The 17,463-nt window shown below is 28.2% G+C and overlaps 4 protein-coding genes across 5 annotated transcripts in view; 2 read left to right on the top strand and 2 right to left on the bottom strand.

Moving 5' to 3' along the window:
- Positions 1-2,097: 2,097 nt before the first annotated feature.
- On the top strand, positions 2,098-3,434 carry LOC119683746 (50S ribosomal protein L1). The gene is made up of 3 exons (XM_038097577.1): positions 2,098-2,386; positions 2,441-2,750; positions 2,807-3,434. The coding sequence occupies exons 1-3, from the start codon at positions 2,220-2,222 to the stop codon at positions 3,371-3,373; spliced, it is 1,044 nt and encodes a 347-aa protein (XP_037953505.1). The 5' UTR covers positions 2,098-2,219; the 3' UTR covers positions 3,374-3,434.
- Positions 3,435-4,310: 876 nt separating this feature from the next.
- LOC119680925 (GDP-fucose transporter 1) lies at positions 4,311-5,673 on the bottom strand. Its single transcript, XM_038093949.1, has 4 exons — positions 5,528-5,673; positions 5,233-5,437; positions 4,654-5,172; positions 4,311-4,589 (listed from the first exon to the last, which is right to left on the bottom strand). Exons 1-4 carry the CDS (start codon positions 5,602-5,604, stop codon positions 4,380-4,382), a joined length of 1,011 nt encoding a protein of 336 aa, XP_037949877.1. The 5' UTR covers positions 5,605-5,673; the 3' UTR covers positions 4,311-4,379.
- Positions 5,674-7,683: 2,010 nt separating this feature from the next.
- LOC119679781 (NFX1-type zinc finger-containing protein 1) lies at positions 7,684-11,324 on the top strand. The gene is made up of 10 exons (XM_038092320.1): positions 7,684-7,912; positions 7,967-8,185; positions 8,252-8,646; positions 8,707-8,778; positions 8,846-9,295; positions 9,356-9,523; positions 9,640-10,288; positions 10,381-10,724; positions 10,786-10,935; positions 10,985-11,324. The coding sequence occupies exons 1-10, from the start codon at positions 7,780-7,782 to the stop codon at positions 11,270-11,272; spliced, it is 2,868 nt and encodes a 955-aa protein (XP_037948248.1). The 5' UTR covers positions 7,684-7,779; the 3' UTR covers positions 11,273-11,324.
- A 4,444-nt stretch (positions 11,325-15,768) lies between these two features.
- The window catches only part of LOC119677752 (CCR4-NOT transcription complex subunit 6-like), a 35,082-nt gene continuing 33,387 nt past the window's right edge, over positions 15,769-17,463 (bottom strand). For both annotated transcript variants that reach the window (XM_038089233.1, XM_038089234.1), the window contains exon 8: positions 15,769-16,618. In XM_038089233.1, coding sequence (XP_037945161.1) covers positions 15,841-16,618 — 778 coding nt within the window. In that variant the 3' untranslated portion in view covers positions 15,769-15,840. The remainder of the gene's footprint in view (positions 16,619-17,463) is intronic.

Genomic DNA, 17,463 nt, shown 5'->3' with positions numbered 1-17,463 from the left:
AATTTATTTATAAAAAAGAAAAACATTAAACAAAAGCAAAAAGCTTTCACGAGTCTTTGCGTTCCATTCTAAAGTACTTCGCCAATAAAGATTTAAAAATAAATGAGTTTCGACTGTGAGGCTTCAATAATAGTGATTCGGTTTATCTGATCGGACGCTACTTATATATGTTCATTCTAACAACTTTTTTGGCGTAATACGAGTATATACTAAATAACCAAAATATTTGAATATTTCAGTGATTTTCTTCGATATACCAGTCAGTATTAACTGAACTATTGATAAACACATTTAATTATGTCTACTACCAGAACATGTCATTCTAACTTCCAACATAAATCCAATAAGTAAAGTACAAATTTATTGTTTTATTCTAATTTAATTACTTTTATCAAATGTTAAATAAAATTCTCAAAAAATTAGAATGAAGTTGATAAGATGAAAGAATGCTGACATCTGCAGATTTTGTGCAAAGAAGTGTGGACTATGTCCCCATTTTCTCTGCTCGTATCCTCTGATTCTCTATTAGCAACTTTAGCAACTTTAGCAACTTTGATACGAATCTAGCAACTCTAACTGGCTTTTATCAAACCAAAAGGATTCTGCTGACTTAAACTAAAGGATATTGTAAAGTTCTTCAGTAGTCTTTAGAGTTTTTTTTAGTTTTAGGAATAACTAACAGTCGTTCTGATAATGGCGGGACCAGGTTTCTTCTACTTTGTTTTACAATTAATTGTTAATTTAAATGATTGCATTATTAAAGTGTGTTTTTCTTGTCAATTAAAACTTAACTAGGCACTTGATTCATAATCATATTTAAGATTACCATGAGTGAAGAAAAGGAAGGTGATATACTAACATAACAGAAACATTTATTTTTTTGGTTTGTAGCATGTTTTTTGATTCCCCAACAACCTTCGCTCATATTCAAATAGGCTATGTACTACTTTAAAATAAATAATAGAATAAGTTAATGAAAATTATAATTTTTTTTTGTTAAAACTATAAAAACACGTTAAAACATAGGAACTCTACCGAGTTACGCATATGGAGACTACACTTGGCTGTTCACTTCTCTTAAAACAAAACATACATTCCAAAGTAATAAGGAATTTGCCGAATTATTCCATATTGTATACTCTTAGTTCTAAAATGAGCGAAATTAATGTACTTATACAAAGATATTTTTATAAACAAGCAGCTTTTTTTAAATCAACACTACCATGTCTTTTTCTTCTTTTGTTAAAACCAAGAAGTATAATTAAGTAATCATAGTACTATTGGAGATATTGATTATCATTTTTGTTGCCACTAAATTAAACATTTTAATAGCACATTTGCTCTACATAATAACGCTGATTAAATATTAGTAACCTTAAAAATCCTATGAAAACCTTAAGCATCACTGTCGAAAATTGAAAATGCTACACAGACTGTACTCGTAAATTTTAGGTCTGTTCTACGAGCTACTCGTAGTAACTTTGAGTAACACAATTTTCGTTGCACCAGCAAATTTTCGAGTAAACGAGAGCTTCTGAGAAAGCGTAACATTCCTGTCGAAAATTGAAAATGCTACACAGACTTTTATTTCAAGTAAAATTTGTGTTGATGCATGAATCAGCTGTTTTGGTTTCAATTTAAATTTGTGTGTTGTTTATTTAAGCGGCACTGGTGTTCTCACCAGACTTTACACAAAGCTGTTTCATGAAAATCAGTATAAAGAGCGTAATTTGACACTTTATTTGTATTACGCTCTCAGTTTGTACTTGTGTTTTACTTGAGTTTTACTACGAGTAGCTCGTGGAACAGACCTTTTATGTAGTATATAATTTCTTTTGACTTGACTTGAACATTAATAGATAACATGGGTTTGGTTTGGAATAGTAGAATATACTTAGATTTAAGTAAAGTAAAAAAATATTATTGATAGGAAAACGAGTCAAAAACTCGAATGTTCTCAAAAACCACTCATAAATAACAATTACCCGCAATAGAACCGAATACTTCAAATCACAAGTACATTACAATTTTTATGAACACTTTTCACAAAATACAGTACCTTTCAAACTGTTTAAAATGTGTGAAGACAAACAGCTGATAAATAAATTGGATGCACAACGGGAAGTATCACAAAGTTATACAATTCTTGCAACTCGTGTGTGATTTTAATAGGAATATATAATTAAAATTACGTACTTATCATATTTATTATCAGTAAAATGTTAACAGTAAAAACGTTATTTGCCGAAGTCACTCGACGGGCTTTATTTACGTCGGCTGTATGTGATGCGGCTCGCAAAGGTACTCGCGAGAAAGCTCGTAAGAAGAAAGTTAAAGTGGAAGTTAAAAAAGTGGGTTTTATACCACACAATCAACGTTCAAAAAAGTAAATAAAACTGAAATAAATATTTTCGCATCATGAAACATTTATTTTTTTTAGGATTAATATACAACGTTTCGATAAACATATAAGTGATTCTTGGAAGCAGATACCAAAGGATAACGTGTATGTTATGAAATATTATCAGCGACCAATTTATAGTGTCGCAGAGGCTATACAGTGCCATAGAGAAACGCATCATCCTACAATTTATAATGTTCCAAACGCGCCGTTAGAAGTTAATATTCAACTTAATATGCAAGCAGAGAAAAGCACACGATTTGTAGATAACTTTCAGCGCATTGCTATGATAGAGCATAAATTCAATCATGGCGAAGATCGTAAAATTATGGTTTTTACGAAAGGCCAAGTAGGTTTAAAATAATTTTATTTATTTTATATGGTATCAAAATTTGTTCTTTTCAGAAAGAAATTGCTGAAGCTAGAGCTGCTGGTGCTGCCCTTGTTGGTGGAATTGAATTAATTAAAGATATAACCGATGGAGAACTACTACTCACTGATTACCAGTTTGTTATAGCACATCCCAACATACTAGCTGAATTAGTTGCATTACGTGGTTTAATGAAACGTAAATTTCCAAATCCTAAAAGTGAGACTTTAGGCACTAACTTAGGTGAAATGATAACAAAATTTTCAAATGGCATAAGTTATAAAGCTGTTAAAGATGAACATCAACAGAATTTCGCATTAATTGCAACAAATGTTGGTACCTTAGATATGGAAACAAAATGCTTAGAAGAAAACTTAAGTGCATTACTACAGGACGTAAATTCTGTACGTCCAAAACGTGACGGCAAATTCATAACACAAGTGTTTCTAAAAAGTGCGCCTAGTAGCGAATTGTTAAAAATTAATCCATTTTTGTATGTACCAGAATTATATTCAAAATCCGGCAGCACGCATTCAACTGTTCAATCTGAAGCTGAACTTGAAGATACAAACGAAGACCAACAATTAGCCGCTGTTAATTAATGGCAAATATATGTGAACTTTTTGTTAAATAAAGTTATTTTTAATTTAATAACTTCTACGACGTCATTGATTATTATTTGATTTGTTTTTAAACAGTTTACACGAGAATTGAGAATTGAGAACGACACGAGAATGAAAGAGTGAATGATAGAGTGCGAATTAAGATCAAATTTAAAGTAATTAATCGTTCTGGAATAGAAAATGGTTAAGGGTTTAATAATGTTTTGAAAAATATGTGTAATATGTAAACGCTATTCGAAAGTCTTTTTCCTCATCTCTACTATATTGGTCATAAATTTTATGGTACATACAGTAAACAACTACTGAAAATTGGTTAAATTGATTAAAAACAGACAAGTTATATCTTAATGGATAAATTCTGGGGCTTAAGATATGCTTTAATAAAATCTCACATATTCGAATTACAAACATTCTTCACACATATATTCAATACTTAGTAGTTTACAGTATCTATTAGAGCATTTTCTTAGTTCTTAGTAAATATTTTAGAGGTCAATATTATCGAGATTGTGATGTATATGTAATATTAGTAGTAATGTCGATCAATTTCGTAGTTTTTCCTGAATAAAAGATATTGTACCACTAAAATTAAAAGGAGTGTGTAAAAAAGGACAACGGTTTTTAAACTTTGACCAAAACTAGTAACAATCAATGAAGCAACATATTTTTATACATAAATTTGAACTAAGTGAAACACCGACTGCGTGCATAGCTACAGTAAATCGGTTTACTTCGTAATTGTTGCTTTTAAATTGTGCTTCATTAAAACAAAATTGTTTACAAGCATAGATTCTGCCATTTTCAATGTCTCATTAAATGTAATATTATTTTATAAATGTTAATGAAATTTTAATCTTATTGCTGTTATAATATGAGTTAACAAGTAAACTGTGGCATCTGTACAGAAAAGTCATAATTTATTTAATATAAAACTAACATTTTATTAATTTGTCTATTTAATACCCATAAATTTTATTATTAATCATTAGGCTTTTTGTGCTATATTACTGCGATTGTGCGCCCACTGCATTTCCAATTGCTTTACACGTGTGTACGCTGCACTTGCTAGTAGTACAATTACATTTGATACCCACCAAAGAAATGATTTGCTTTCATTAAACCATTGTGTTGCAATAATAGTTTGTGCGCACGCTTTTGCTGTTCCTGATATGTTATGCGTCAATGGTGAGGTAACCTGCAACAATGAAAATAGTTTTCATATAAAATAAGTTTTAATAAACCAAACATCAAACACTTACTTTAATTTGTAATGCAGTTACAAAACCGATTGCAAAACCACAAATACCTCCAACAATCATAGCTGCAACAAACCATGGCGCAAATAGATCCTTATATGTTATAATAGCCTCCAATTCCCCATTTAAAATTATTAATGGTAAAAATAATAAACAACTGTAAAAGTTATTGTAGTAGCTCAATAACCATATTTCTTGATTAACGTGCGCTAGGGTTGTTTTTGTACGTATCGAATACAATGCCAAAGACAGTGAACCTAACACACCAAAAACAGTGCCTCGCCAAGAGAAACTATCAGTTAGGCTTTCTTGATCCACACCTAAAAGAAAGCCAAACACAATAACTGCACAACAGAATATACTCTTGCAACTTGTACGTTGATGTAAAAGTATATAAGTTAATATTACATTAAATACTGTTGTTAACGATCGCCCTACATAGTAGAATGCCACTCCAACATATTTAAGACACAAATTATTTGTGCCTACCATTAATGTAAAAAGTATAGAAAGTGGTATTACCTGCAAGTTGCGTTTGGATAAATTATAGAGTAGTTGTTATGCTATAAAAATTTATCGTACCTTTCGCACTGTATCAATATCAAGAGGATTACCATCAGGAAACTTTATGAACTCTGGATATTTTTTGCCAAGGCAACTCATCGTGAAGCATATAGTAGTTGAGACTACACATTGAAACCAAGTTACGAATAGCGGGGCCTCTAAATTTACAATATCGCTGCTTAGCAAAAGCTTATTAACGAAAACAGTCAATATCGACACGATCCTAAAATGAGTAAAACAAATAAAACCAAAATCCAGTGCGATCTTCTCGTTGCTTTCGATAAGGAATTAAGCTTCGAAGTAACTTGCTTACCAGTACAATGCTACTACAAATGTTATTTTTAAATACTTATTAACTAAACGGTTATGTTCTTCTAACTGCTGATACATTATTTTTGTTTATATATCTAATGTAAATAACGTACAATAAACAGAATATGTATCCATGTGTAAATAAGAATCTTTGAGTGGCATCTTAAATATCAGCTGTTTTTTGTTGATAAGCGCAAAGAGCACAGTGTATGTGACACTCGCACTCATATTTCAAAAGAAATCCGCTTACAGGCTCGCGTTTCGTTAATAAATTAAAATACAACTATGTATCGTAATAAGTGAAAAAGCACGAAAGTTCTTTGTATGGTTAATGAATTTTACTTACTAAGTTAAGTTAGTAAAAAATGCACTAACACTAGCTAAAATCACTGAAATTTTCACCATATAATATTCCTATCTGTTAGTAAGTTTTATATACATATTTATTCAATACCAATAATATATATCAATAATATATTATATTGGAAAAAACATCTAAAATTTTCTAATACAAAATAAGCTGAATGTGTGCTTTCTAGTAAACTGATGATGATGAAAATGGCACACATTCCGTTCAAATGGACTTTTATATGCCTGACTTTATAACCTGACAAATATAAAAACATATTATTTACAGCTAACGGTCATCATCTTTCATCGTCATCTTCTGCACTAACACTATCACCTCCTGCTCTGATAACATCACCTCCTACACCATCGTGCTATCGTACATCAATGTTACTACGATAGTGACTTAAAATCTCTTAAGGAAAAAGAGATCGAAAATCATGTGAAGAGGAAAAGTTGAATGCTATAATGTATATAAAAAAGAATTAACTCAAGGAAACGCTATTTTAAAAGAAAAGACCACTGATGATGGGTATTTGGCAATACTCGAAACAGCTGTATGGTCAGCCAAAAATTCAATTAATTAAAATAATATAAAAAATAAATTTTTGTTGTTGTATTTCACTACTGTTCGAAAAAACCTCTTTAAAAGAAAATAATTAAAAATTATAAAACGTGTTATTATCTTATATTGAAAAATTAAAACAAAAGTATTTCAATCACGTCAATGACTTGTCAATGACATTTTATTAACATGTTCTAAACTGCGATTTCGAGTCGCTCAGCCTGAGCTTACAAAGCAGATGTCCACATTGCTATAAAATTACTCAAAGAAGTTGCAAATTTCAAAGAAGTTTCTTCCGATAACGAAAACCTATACGATGGGATCAGCACCATTTCTACTAAAGATGGAGGTAATTCCTTACCTTACGCTTCTTGCGACGTCTTTTCGATGCTGAACAGAAATAATTTGATAAGTACCAAAAGTCGTTCAGATCTAAATCTGGTTCGGCAGCGTCTGGTCTTGTCGGTGTTCGAATTATATGAGTATCTGATATAGTGGCTTCAGACCAGAAGCCACTATTTTAAACCAGAAAAATTTGCCATAGAAGACGTATCTTCTTTTATATTTAATTTCTTAATATTACTGTTGCGATAGCTAAACTGCAAATCAAGCATAACATTCTTGTCAGATCACAAAATTCACCTAGTCCAAATTGAACATATATCACGTGAGTCAGAAATTTTAACTAAATCGGAACTGACGCAGTAATGTATCCCCCACCTCATGTGTCAGTATCCATCATTAACTAAAAGAATATTCAAAATTTTAGTTATAACGGCGATATTACATCTGTTATGCTTGTACTTGAAGATTGCCACTCCAACCTACGCTAAACATGCCAAACAAAATTTCACAAGTTTGTACAACCGCTAAATGAAACTTGAAATTAAGTAAATATGTATTAATTTATTGATATATGAATTAAAAGCTCTTCTGCTTTGAACCGTAGAGTTGTACCGTAAATAAACTCATGGAGGTAGTTTCCATTTTGTAAATTGTATTACTGTAGTACTTATATAAATGTGTTAAGTTATAATGATTTGTAAAAATGATAAAGTTTATAATGAATTATTTGTTTTTAATAAATTATTTGTCAACTGAACAGAAGTTGAGTAATATCAGAAAATATAAGCATTTATTGTGTGCATGGTTGCGTAAAATACAACAAATTGTCCACCATAAGTTCAAAACTAGACAATAAGTTTCACATCAGTATATATACAAAGTCATAAAATGGTTTTTTTTAAAACGGTGGACAACGCATAGAGCGTAGTTAATATAGATCAGTTTATGAGTCAGTTTAATCAGCGAACTTGGGACTTCACAAATAATAAGCTAACATGGCCGAGAACGATTTATCTGATGACGATTGGTTTAATCAGGATGAGGATGAACTGGTCAATAAAATAAACACAAAAACAAAAGAGGAGAATGAAAATAAGGTTGAACATATAACGATTGCGAACACTGTCTGTAAGTATGTAAAATATTATTTATGGATATTATTAATAATTTGATTTCTTTAAGCTGATTACAGTAAACAGTGCCAATTAAATGCCTCCGTTAACGAATCTCATAACAAAAAACATTCCAAAAAAATTGCTACTAGTGATTTGCGAAAAACGGCAAATTTAACCGATCATGAGGCATTTTTATATGCATTTACTTGTGAACCAAGTTTTTTCATAGATCAAATTACTCCGAATGATTCATTGGAAAGAGCGGTATTATATTTACGTATTGTTGGTATTAGTTATTAATATAAGAGATAAATTAGTAATTAAGATATGATTTGCTTTAATAAATTCTCAGGTAAAATATGTAGTTTGGAGTTATTAGATTTTCAAAGCGACCTATTGGGAAGTGTAATGAATGATACTGTGTTCTTGGAACATTTACGTATTATTGCGACAAAATTATTTACGCGGAAGTACATTTCGATGTGGAAAGATGAAATTTATGTTGATCAAATCTTAAGTGATTTACAGAAAATTTACTTGCAATCTTTTCTAACTGGTGTCATATTTAAATCTGTAAAAGCAGTGCAGGTAAAAAACGAAATCATAAAATCTATATCTGTCAGTGATTCTGCTGACATTGTAAAACGCACTACTTGCATCGAACTTGCAAGCACATTAAAATTTTTGCAAGAAAATTTAAGTGAAAATGACTGCTCAGACGATAGCGAGAAAATGTCAACTTCTGAGGTTTGGGACACATACATATAAATACAATAATATAAAAAAAATCATTGTGTTTAATTTAAGATTTACCCCACACTTGAAGAGATTCTATCTGAAAACAAAGAAATTAATGACAAAGCTGAATTATGTTCCGAGGTTTGTTTATATTGTATGTCTGATAAGACTCGATAATAATATATAAACATATTAATTTATTTATTAGGAATTGGTAAATTTAGAAGAACAAAATATAAAAAACAATACTTGTACTACGCAATTGAAAGAAGAATCCTGTAAAAATGTTTGTAATTATGTTGATGAACAGAAACAACTTTTACGTACTGATTTCTTACGAACACTACATGTCGCCGTTAAACAATTGCAGGCTACCAATACTGTTCCTGCTCCGTCAGTTTTATTTGATGACGTCTGCATTGTACTTAATACAGAGTTTTTAGAGTTTTCTGATCAAGAATTGACTTTTGCCGATATTCTTGGTAGTCAGCGGAAAGAAAAAAATGGTAGAAAGCTATTAAAATCGATTAAAAGCCAGAACGCACTACAAAATTTAAAGACTGGGTCTCTACTTTGTTTCACAGCAAGTAATCAATTCGAGAACTTAGTATTAGCAACAGTGGCGAATATTGATAAAAAGTTTATAAATAATGGCTTTGTAAGACAAATTATGATTTATAGAAAAACTTTATTTAATTATTTTATGTTTTTCTTTTAGGTGTCTATTGAAATTGTGCGTCAGTATAATATTGGTAATATATACCAAAAGAAATTTCTTATGTTTGAAGCTCCAACATTTTTTGAACCCTATTACAATGTATACAACTTTTTTAAAAAATCTAATTTAAATAATTTTGGAATGAAAAATTATATTATTGATGGTGAGGTAAATATATCTAAATTTATATTAATTTATATTAATGGATTGTATTGTATATTAATATTTTATATTTTTAAGTTTATTGATTGTTTCATTTGCTAAATGTTTGGTATTTCTTTTAGATACAACCAAAAACTCCAGTTTACTTAAACGGAGCAACATTAAAATCATTAAAAAATATACCGAGTAGTTCAGTATCATTAAATACCGCGCAGCGAGACGCGCTTACAAGTGTTTTAACGCAAGAATTTAGTTTAATCCAAGGACCTCCTGGCACTGGTAAAACTTATCTATCACTGCATTTAGTATTGACTCTTATTCAAAATTCTGCTAAGCCTGTTGTAGTCATTACTTACACAAATGAATCTTTAGACAAATTTTTACTAAAGCTTTCTACACACACTAAAAATATAGTTCGTTTCGGCAGTCAAACCCGATTACCGGAAATTGATAAATACAATATACGGAATTATACCACCGATAACTTTGAGTTTAATCCGCAATTAAAACGCTTACACTATGTAACGAAAATGGAATTTAAGGAGAAATTTCATATCCTACAGAAAAGTTATATCGAATTTGATGGGACTGATGAAAGTTACTATCAAATATTGAAGGCACAAGATGAGCTACATTCCGTCAAACGAAAATTACAAACCATCAGAATTATGTTTCATTATTATGTAGCAAAAGACAAATCTGTTATTGCAATGACAACCACATGTGCAGCGAGAATTAACTTCCTCTTCCGCTTGTTAAAATGTGAAGTTGGTAAGTGAATACATCTGTAATGTATTAATATTAATAACAGAAAGATAAATAGCATGACTTTATTTTGTATATTATGTCCGTCCTATATGTAGTTATATTTGAAGAGGCAGCCGAAATTTTGGAATCTCATGTGGTAGCTTGCCTGACACCATATACAAAACATGTTATTATGATTGGAGACCATATGCAGTTAAAACCTTTTATCTCAAATCATTCTCGATGCATATCATTATTTGAACGTTTAATTAAAAATAATTTTCAGTATTCCATACTTACAACCCAATATCGCATGCGTCCAATTATAGCCGATCTACTGCAACCTGTAATTTACAAAAATCTTGAAAATGCAAAAGTAGTTCAAAATTTAGAAGACATAAGAAAAATGAAAAAGAATTTATATTTTCTCGATCACGATCACGCTGAAAGCAAGCCAGAGGTAATTTTTAATTAAACATTCATTAATAATTTTAAAATAATTGTTATTAAATTATGGTTAGTCGAATTGGGAGAGCTCGCTATGTAATGAATTTGAAGTAAGAAAATTATACAAATTAGCTAATTATTTGGTAAATGAGTCAAAATATACGTGTGAGGACATTGTGATTTTAAGCCCCTACACTAAACAAGTTGATCTAATAAAAGCTAAGGTGAATAATTGAATATCTAACATTTTTATAATTCAAGTTTTATTTTCAGTTAAATAGCACACAGCAGCTCTGCAATATAAGGACTCGAACTGTAGATAGTTTCCAAGGACTTGAGGCTAATATTGTGTTACTCTCACTTGTACGGAATAATCGTAATAATAACATCGGTTTCCTAACACAGCCAAATCGCATATGTGTGGCGTTATCGCGAGCAAAGTACGGAATGTATATTATAGGGAATGCAACCTTGTTAGCAAAGTGTAGTACCACATGGAAGTCTATTTGTAACAAGTTACAAACCAATGAATCCCTTGGAACTGAGTTTCCATATGAATAAAATCTATATATCGCTGTAACATATATATATGCAAAAATATACAATATTATTTAAAAATATTTTGATACATTTTGAAAATGTTAAACATTTCGAAAATAAAATATTTTAATTTGTTGAATTCTAAAAAAAAATGTGATGGTTTTATATGTAAACTGTTATAAAGGAAAAAATATCATCTTGTTGCCTATAACCACTTGTGATTACAAATTAGCATAATCAAAGTGATTCCATATCTTAACTATTGTATTTTGTGACGAGCTCTTGAAAATATAATCATGACCATCTATGCTTTGAAGAACTAAATCATTTTTAATCAGGATCAAGTTAATCAAATTCTGGTGTACTGATTAATAAGTTGAGAGGGAGCAGTAATCAGAAAATCACCTGCTATGTAAACCAATGCTTTTGCAACGTTTAATTCTTTGAGTCGTAGTTAGGAAAGAAGGCTAGAAGAAGGTACCAGTATATTTAAGAACTTTGTATGTTGTACCTTATATTTTACGAATTGTGATTACAGCCGTTTCTAGCATACGTACATACAGGTATATCAGCTACGATGATCATTCAATATTTCTAGAATATTTACATGGTTGATATACATATATTATCTCACTCGTCATTGTCCTGTTTAACACCAACAAGACAAATGACATTTCTCAGCAGAAATTTATTAAAAAGTAACAGTATTTTTTTTTTAATATAGATTATAAACATTACTGATCTCGAATAAAGACAGCTTTTCATAATTTTTTACAATCATACTTTATTTTATTTTGAATCTCTGTTATTTTTTCTTATGTGTAAACTACGATTAGGATGATTATGAAATAAATGTAATGAAAACTAAACAGGACTAATGAAAATTATGTTGCTTCTTGTCTGAATATTCATAAATCTACATCAATTTATATACATACATACATAAATTATTAATATATAAATAACCTTAATATATTTTAAGTGAAATATTGCAATTATATTATTGAACTGTATTGAATATTACTTATAATTATATTCATATCTTTTAACAGAAAAGTAATTAAAATTATTGTTATTAATATTTAAAATTAGAATTTAATTTTTTACTTATATAAATAACATAAAAAATAAATTATTCAAAAATATTTCAGCAACATTATTTTGGAAATTATTAATATATATATTTTTAATAAAGTATTAACACCAAGTATTATTTATATATATAATTATTGAACCAAAGTTATATATTTAAAATAAATGAAAAGTTTTTCTTTTAATATTATTGCAGAATAGTTTATTTATTATTTATAAAAAATGTAGCAAAAAATTAATATAATATTGATTTTTATCTTATTGTTAGACATATATCTGATAGATAAGTGGTTTTAAAATCTTTATTATTTATTTTTTTATTTATTCATATATACAAATGTTTTTGATAGTTGTTTACAAATTGTTTAAAAAAGATATTAAGAGTGAAATTTTTTAAACATACATTTAAGTTTTGTTTTATTATTTTATGTGTAAACTTATTACGTTATATTAATTCATATTTAGCCAAACAAAAAAAATGTATGTAAATATTTTGATCAACAAAGTACATTATTTGTGTTAGGTTATAAAATGACGTTTGTATACTTAAAAATATATTGTATTATATATAGTTTGATTCTCAGATACTCGCTCTGTTAATCATATATTAGATATATAGTTTTCTCGAAAAGTAGGTTGGAGTTTTTCGTGACACATATTGCATTAACAATGACTTTCATTTATTATTCTCAATTGAAAAAAAGGAAATATTGTAAAATTTGCTAGTCAATTAATTTTTGAGAGCTGCAGTGAAGTTGGGTTCTTGATTATCTTTTAAGCCGATTTGATTTTATGTATAAGTTTAGAGGTTCTACTTTTATACACACACACATATTATATATATATATATATATATATGAATTGAAATATTTTTTAAAATTTCATTAAGTTATATTATGCAATATATAATATTTATGTTACGTATGCATGTATATATAAAATAAGATTTTGTGTAAATTGTTAATGTTATTCAAAAATAGAAATTATTCTAAACCAGTCTTAAATTATTATAAAGAAATTAATTAATTACATAATTATAAATTAAAAATTTCTTGTTTTGAATATTTAAAAATTTAAATAAAAAATTATATTAAAAATTAATTTATTCATAATTATAAATTATTGTTATTATTATCATACTATTCATAATTTAATTCAAAATAGTTTTGTAAAAATATCGATGTATATATATATGTATATATATGGAAAAAAATGAAATAGTAAATATATTTTGCTTCTTATTTAAAAATTGTTGGAGTTGAGAATAAAAAATTAATTTATTTACTTTTTTTAAATGCAAAAGTATATACCAGCTATTTATTTTTTTTTTTTTAAATAAAAAAAATATATATATATGGTAAGTAAAATATAAATAATAAAAATTATGTAATTGAACTCAAAACTAAAATGTTTATGTTGTAGAATATGAATATGAATCATTTAAAAAGATGTGAAAAAATTAACGAAAATGAGAAATATTTATATAAATAATATATTCAATTTTAATATGACAATAATAAAATTAATGAAATATTATATATTCTTAATATAAATAATTTATTAAATTATCCAATATTTTATATTTACATTTTACGTTAATCTGCGGTTGTTCTTTTAGTTCCAAACATTTAATTTTTGATTGTTTTTATACAAATTAAAATAATTTATTATTTAAATTTATAATAATTTATTTTTATTTGCTATGAAACTTTAAGAGTATTATTTTATTGAATGAACATGATGCATATTGCTTAAATGTATATCAACCAAGTACCAGTTGAATAAAGAATTTGAGATTTTATTTCCAACCAATATTTTTATTTTAATTATATACAATTTTTTATTTTCCTATAAATTTATACAACTTAAATAATACAGCTGGTCTCTAATATTCTTTGATCAAAATACGATATTTAGTTTATAACTATATCAACATTTTTAAATTTATTGAGTACAAGTTAGTGAGTACCGTATTGTTGAGAACATTAATCGATTATTAACGCAGGAAAAACCCACACTCTCCTAAGAAAACATATATAATTTTTTATCTTGAACTACTACTTTGTAGTAAGTCGATTTTGGTTATATGATTGAGATCTTTATATGTACAAACTCCGACTAGTAAAAAATATCTTATTAGCAATCGGATTAGTTTGCAAACACTTTAATATTACTTAATCTCATCGATATTCACATATATAATATACAATAATTAAAGTTATTTCACCCTAAATACTACACAAATAATTTAAGGTTTTTTTTGTTAAAATTTTCGGTTTTTTCTTTTTTTGCCAATAAAACTGTGATATCAAAATATATTTAGATGGAAACATAAAAATTTACATAGCTTAATTTAATTCTAAATAAATTATATTTAGAACTAGATTTACACGTTTAATTTATGTATGTATGTATGTAAAAAATAAATATTCATCTAACATTATTACGTCATATAATATTGTTCTTATGGTCCTTGAAGAATTTTCGCTACTCTCAATTGGAGAGCAGCTGCTGTTACTGCTGCTCATTTTCTGACTGATATCGCTGTTATTACCAGTGTTGCTGTTATCGCTGTTAAGATTGTATCCGCTGTTACTATAATTGGTTTCATTATTTGAATTGTTGACATTATTGCTAATGGTACTGCTACTGCTATTGCTATTGCTATTCTTGTTTGTATTGTATTTAAAAATAAGTTTCTTGGTATTGTTAATTTTGATGTTATTGTTACTTTTGTTGGTAATTTTACATTTGCTGTTATTGTTACCGGTGCTGTTATTATTATAGCTGCTGTTGTCTTCAACGTCGTTATTGCTATTATCGGGTTCTTTTGCATTACTAGTGTTGTGATTATCATTTTCATTATTTAGAGGTTTGTTATTATTACTGCTGCTGGCATTGTTATTATTTTTATTGTTCTCATCATTTCTGTTCTTTCTAATATTACTGTTGTTGTTATTAGTTTTGTTTTTATTATAATCATTGCTGTAATCAATACTTTCTCTAATATTTCTATTATTTTTATCATTTTTTTTACTTCTGTTATTACTATTATTACTATTATTACTATGATTTCTGTTGTGGCTTGTATTTTTATTATAATTTTTGTTATAACCATAGTTTGTATTTTGATTTTTATTTATTTTATTCTGATGATTATTATTATTATAATAATTAGTTCTGTTATAAAAACATCTATTATATTTGAAAGTATTATTTTTGTTACAATTTTTATTATTACTACCGCCAATATTATTATCATCTCTATTATTATTGTTTTTGTTATCAGCATTTTCAACTTTATCAATATTACTATTGCTAATGTTTTTATTTTTGTTATTGTTATTGTTATTGATAGTACTTGTATTATTGTTGTAATTATTATTAATATTTCTACTGCTGCCTTTATTAACATTATTATTATTTTTGTTATAATGATTTTTAACACTATTTATATTTTTATTAGAGTTATGCAATGGTTTCTTTAAATTTTATTGCTACCGTCGATTGATAAGTCCGTTTGGCGGTGCTTGCTGTCCAGCCGTATGCATTAACTCTAATTCCACTAACAATGGAAAATGATCTGATGGTATATGCGGATGGGGGCAACCAACAACTTTATTTTCACGCAACCAATCATTCGAAATGGGGCCTAATAAACCCAATGGCACCATTCCGGTTTTCGTGTAAAAAATATAATCAATGATACCCTTAAAATCAAATGTGTAATTGGTATGCGGCATAATGTCTTCACTGTATGCTGAAGCCAACTTAAACGAATGTGTAAACTCATTTGTATCATTTGAGAGTAAACGTTGTAGGCATGCTTTATAGCCCATGTCCTTAAAGTCCGTATGATCCATCGAAACACGTCCTTCACCAAGGAATTCAATCACTCCGGAATCTGGCAACGAATTAAAATCCCCACATAGCAATAACTGTACACTGTTTGCATCATTCTTATGGCCTGGTCTAAAGCTGTGACTGGCTTCATCGATAATAGTTTTCAATTCGTTGCTGAGCATCATTGTTTGTATCAGTTTAACATCACAAAATTCTGGATCCCAATGTATGTGTGCGGTACAAACAAGCAATGGCTGTGTTATTTGTGTTACCTCGGTCATCGGATCCCAAGCGGTTTCTTTAACTTTAAGTAGTGCTGCTAAACCAATATTGTCCTTCGGCATCACACGATTTAACATATTATCGGAACCCTCTGCATTAGCCATAGCTAGCTGATTAAATTCAATAAGCTGTTCTTTAATAAGACTAAACCTGTAAAAACAAATAAAATAAAATATTATTAAAATTCATTAATATATAAATTTAATAAAATATGATTATATTTATACATTATATATGTATATATTGTAAGTGTATTAATATGCAATTGTTGTGAGAGCATATATATATGTTGAATATATTTGACTACTGCGTAGATGCTGCGTAGTCTTGGTAGTTTTTTATTTATAAATAAACTACTTATACTTTAAGAGAAAAGTTAGCACTACGATCTTAATTCCTGTACATCTTAGCACGAACCTCCACATTCAATACGAACTTTATCATGGCATTGATATTTTTCAGTGAATAAACATGCTGTTTTCGGCCTGTCAACTAGAAGACAATATAAGCAATCGTCTTGGTTATCAATAACTGAATAATAATCAAATGGTTTTATGCCGTAACAACTTAAAAATTATTACCCTTTTTAAGTATTTAAATCAATTTATTATGAGATACTTGGTAGTAACTTTGAGTAACTACGAGTCTCCATAAGTCCGTTCACTAGCGAATTTTCAAGTTATAGAAAGCGCCTGATAGAGCGTAACATCCCTGTGGATATAATAACACGAAGCACAGACTTAGCTCGAACATTTTCTTTCTAGTAAAATTGGTGTTGATGTATAAATTACCAGTTTTGTTACGAATTTAAATTCAGTCTATTTGTGTAAAAGTGTAAAATAACACAACAAATAAGTGAAAACTTCAACTTTAAATTATTAATTGTTTAATTCATTTAAAAACAGCTGTTGACATCAGACTTTAGACAAAACTGTTCCATGAAATGGCTAGATATTTGTTCAGAGTTCTTAGTTTGTACTTAACCTGTGTTTTAT

The sequence above is a fragment of the Teleopsis dalmanni genome, chromosome 2 (assembly GCF_002237135.1).
Source record: "Teleopsis dalmanni isolate 2A chromosome 2, ASM223713v2, whole genome shotgun sequence".
Taxonomy (NCBI): Eukaryota; Metazoa; Arthropoda; class Insecta; order Diptera; family Diopsidae; genus Teleopsis; species Teleopsis dalmanni.
This window is presented reverse-complemented; position numbering and strand designations above follow the sequence as displayed.

Coding starts and splice junctions, on each gene's coding strand:
- LOC119683746 (XM_038097577.1), top strand. CDS start 2,220: ATGTTAACAGTAAAAACGTTATTTGCCGAAGTCACTCGACGGGCTTTA. Junction 2,387..2,440: donor CACAATCAACGTTCAAAAAA/GTAAATAAAACT, acceptor TATTTTTTTTAG/GATTAATATACAACGTTTCG. Junction 2,751..2,806: donor TGGTTTTTACGAAAGGCCAA/GTAGGTTTAAAA, acceptor TGTTCTTTTCAG/AAAGAAATTGCTGAAGCTAG.
- LOC119679781 (XM_038092320.1), top strand. CDS start 7,780: ATGGCCGAGAACGATTTATCTGATGACGATTGGTTTAATCAGGATGAG. Junction 8,647..8,706: donor AGAAAATGTCAACTTCTGAG/GTTTGGGACACA, acceptor GTTTAATTTAAG/ATTTACCCCACACTTGAAGA. Junction 9,524..9,639: donor ATTATATTATTGATGGTGAG/GTAAATATATCT, acceptor TATTTCTTTTAG/ATACAACCAAAAACTCCAGT.
- LOC119680925 (XM_038093949.1), bottom strand. CDS start 5,604: ATGTATCAGCAGTTAGAAGAACATAACCGTTTAGTTAATAAGTATTTA. Junction 5,173..5,232: donor ATATTGATACAGTGCGAAAG/GTACGATAAATT, acceptor CGCAACTTGCAG/GTAATACCACTTTCTATACT. Junction 4,590..4,653: donor TAACTGCATTACAAATTAAA/GTAAGTGTTTGA, acceptor TCATTGTTGCAG/GTTACCTCACCATTGACGCA.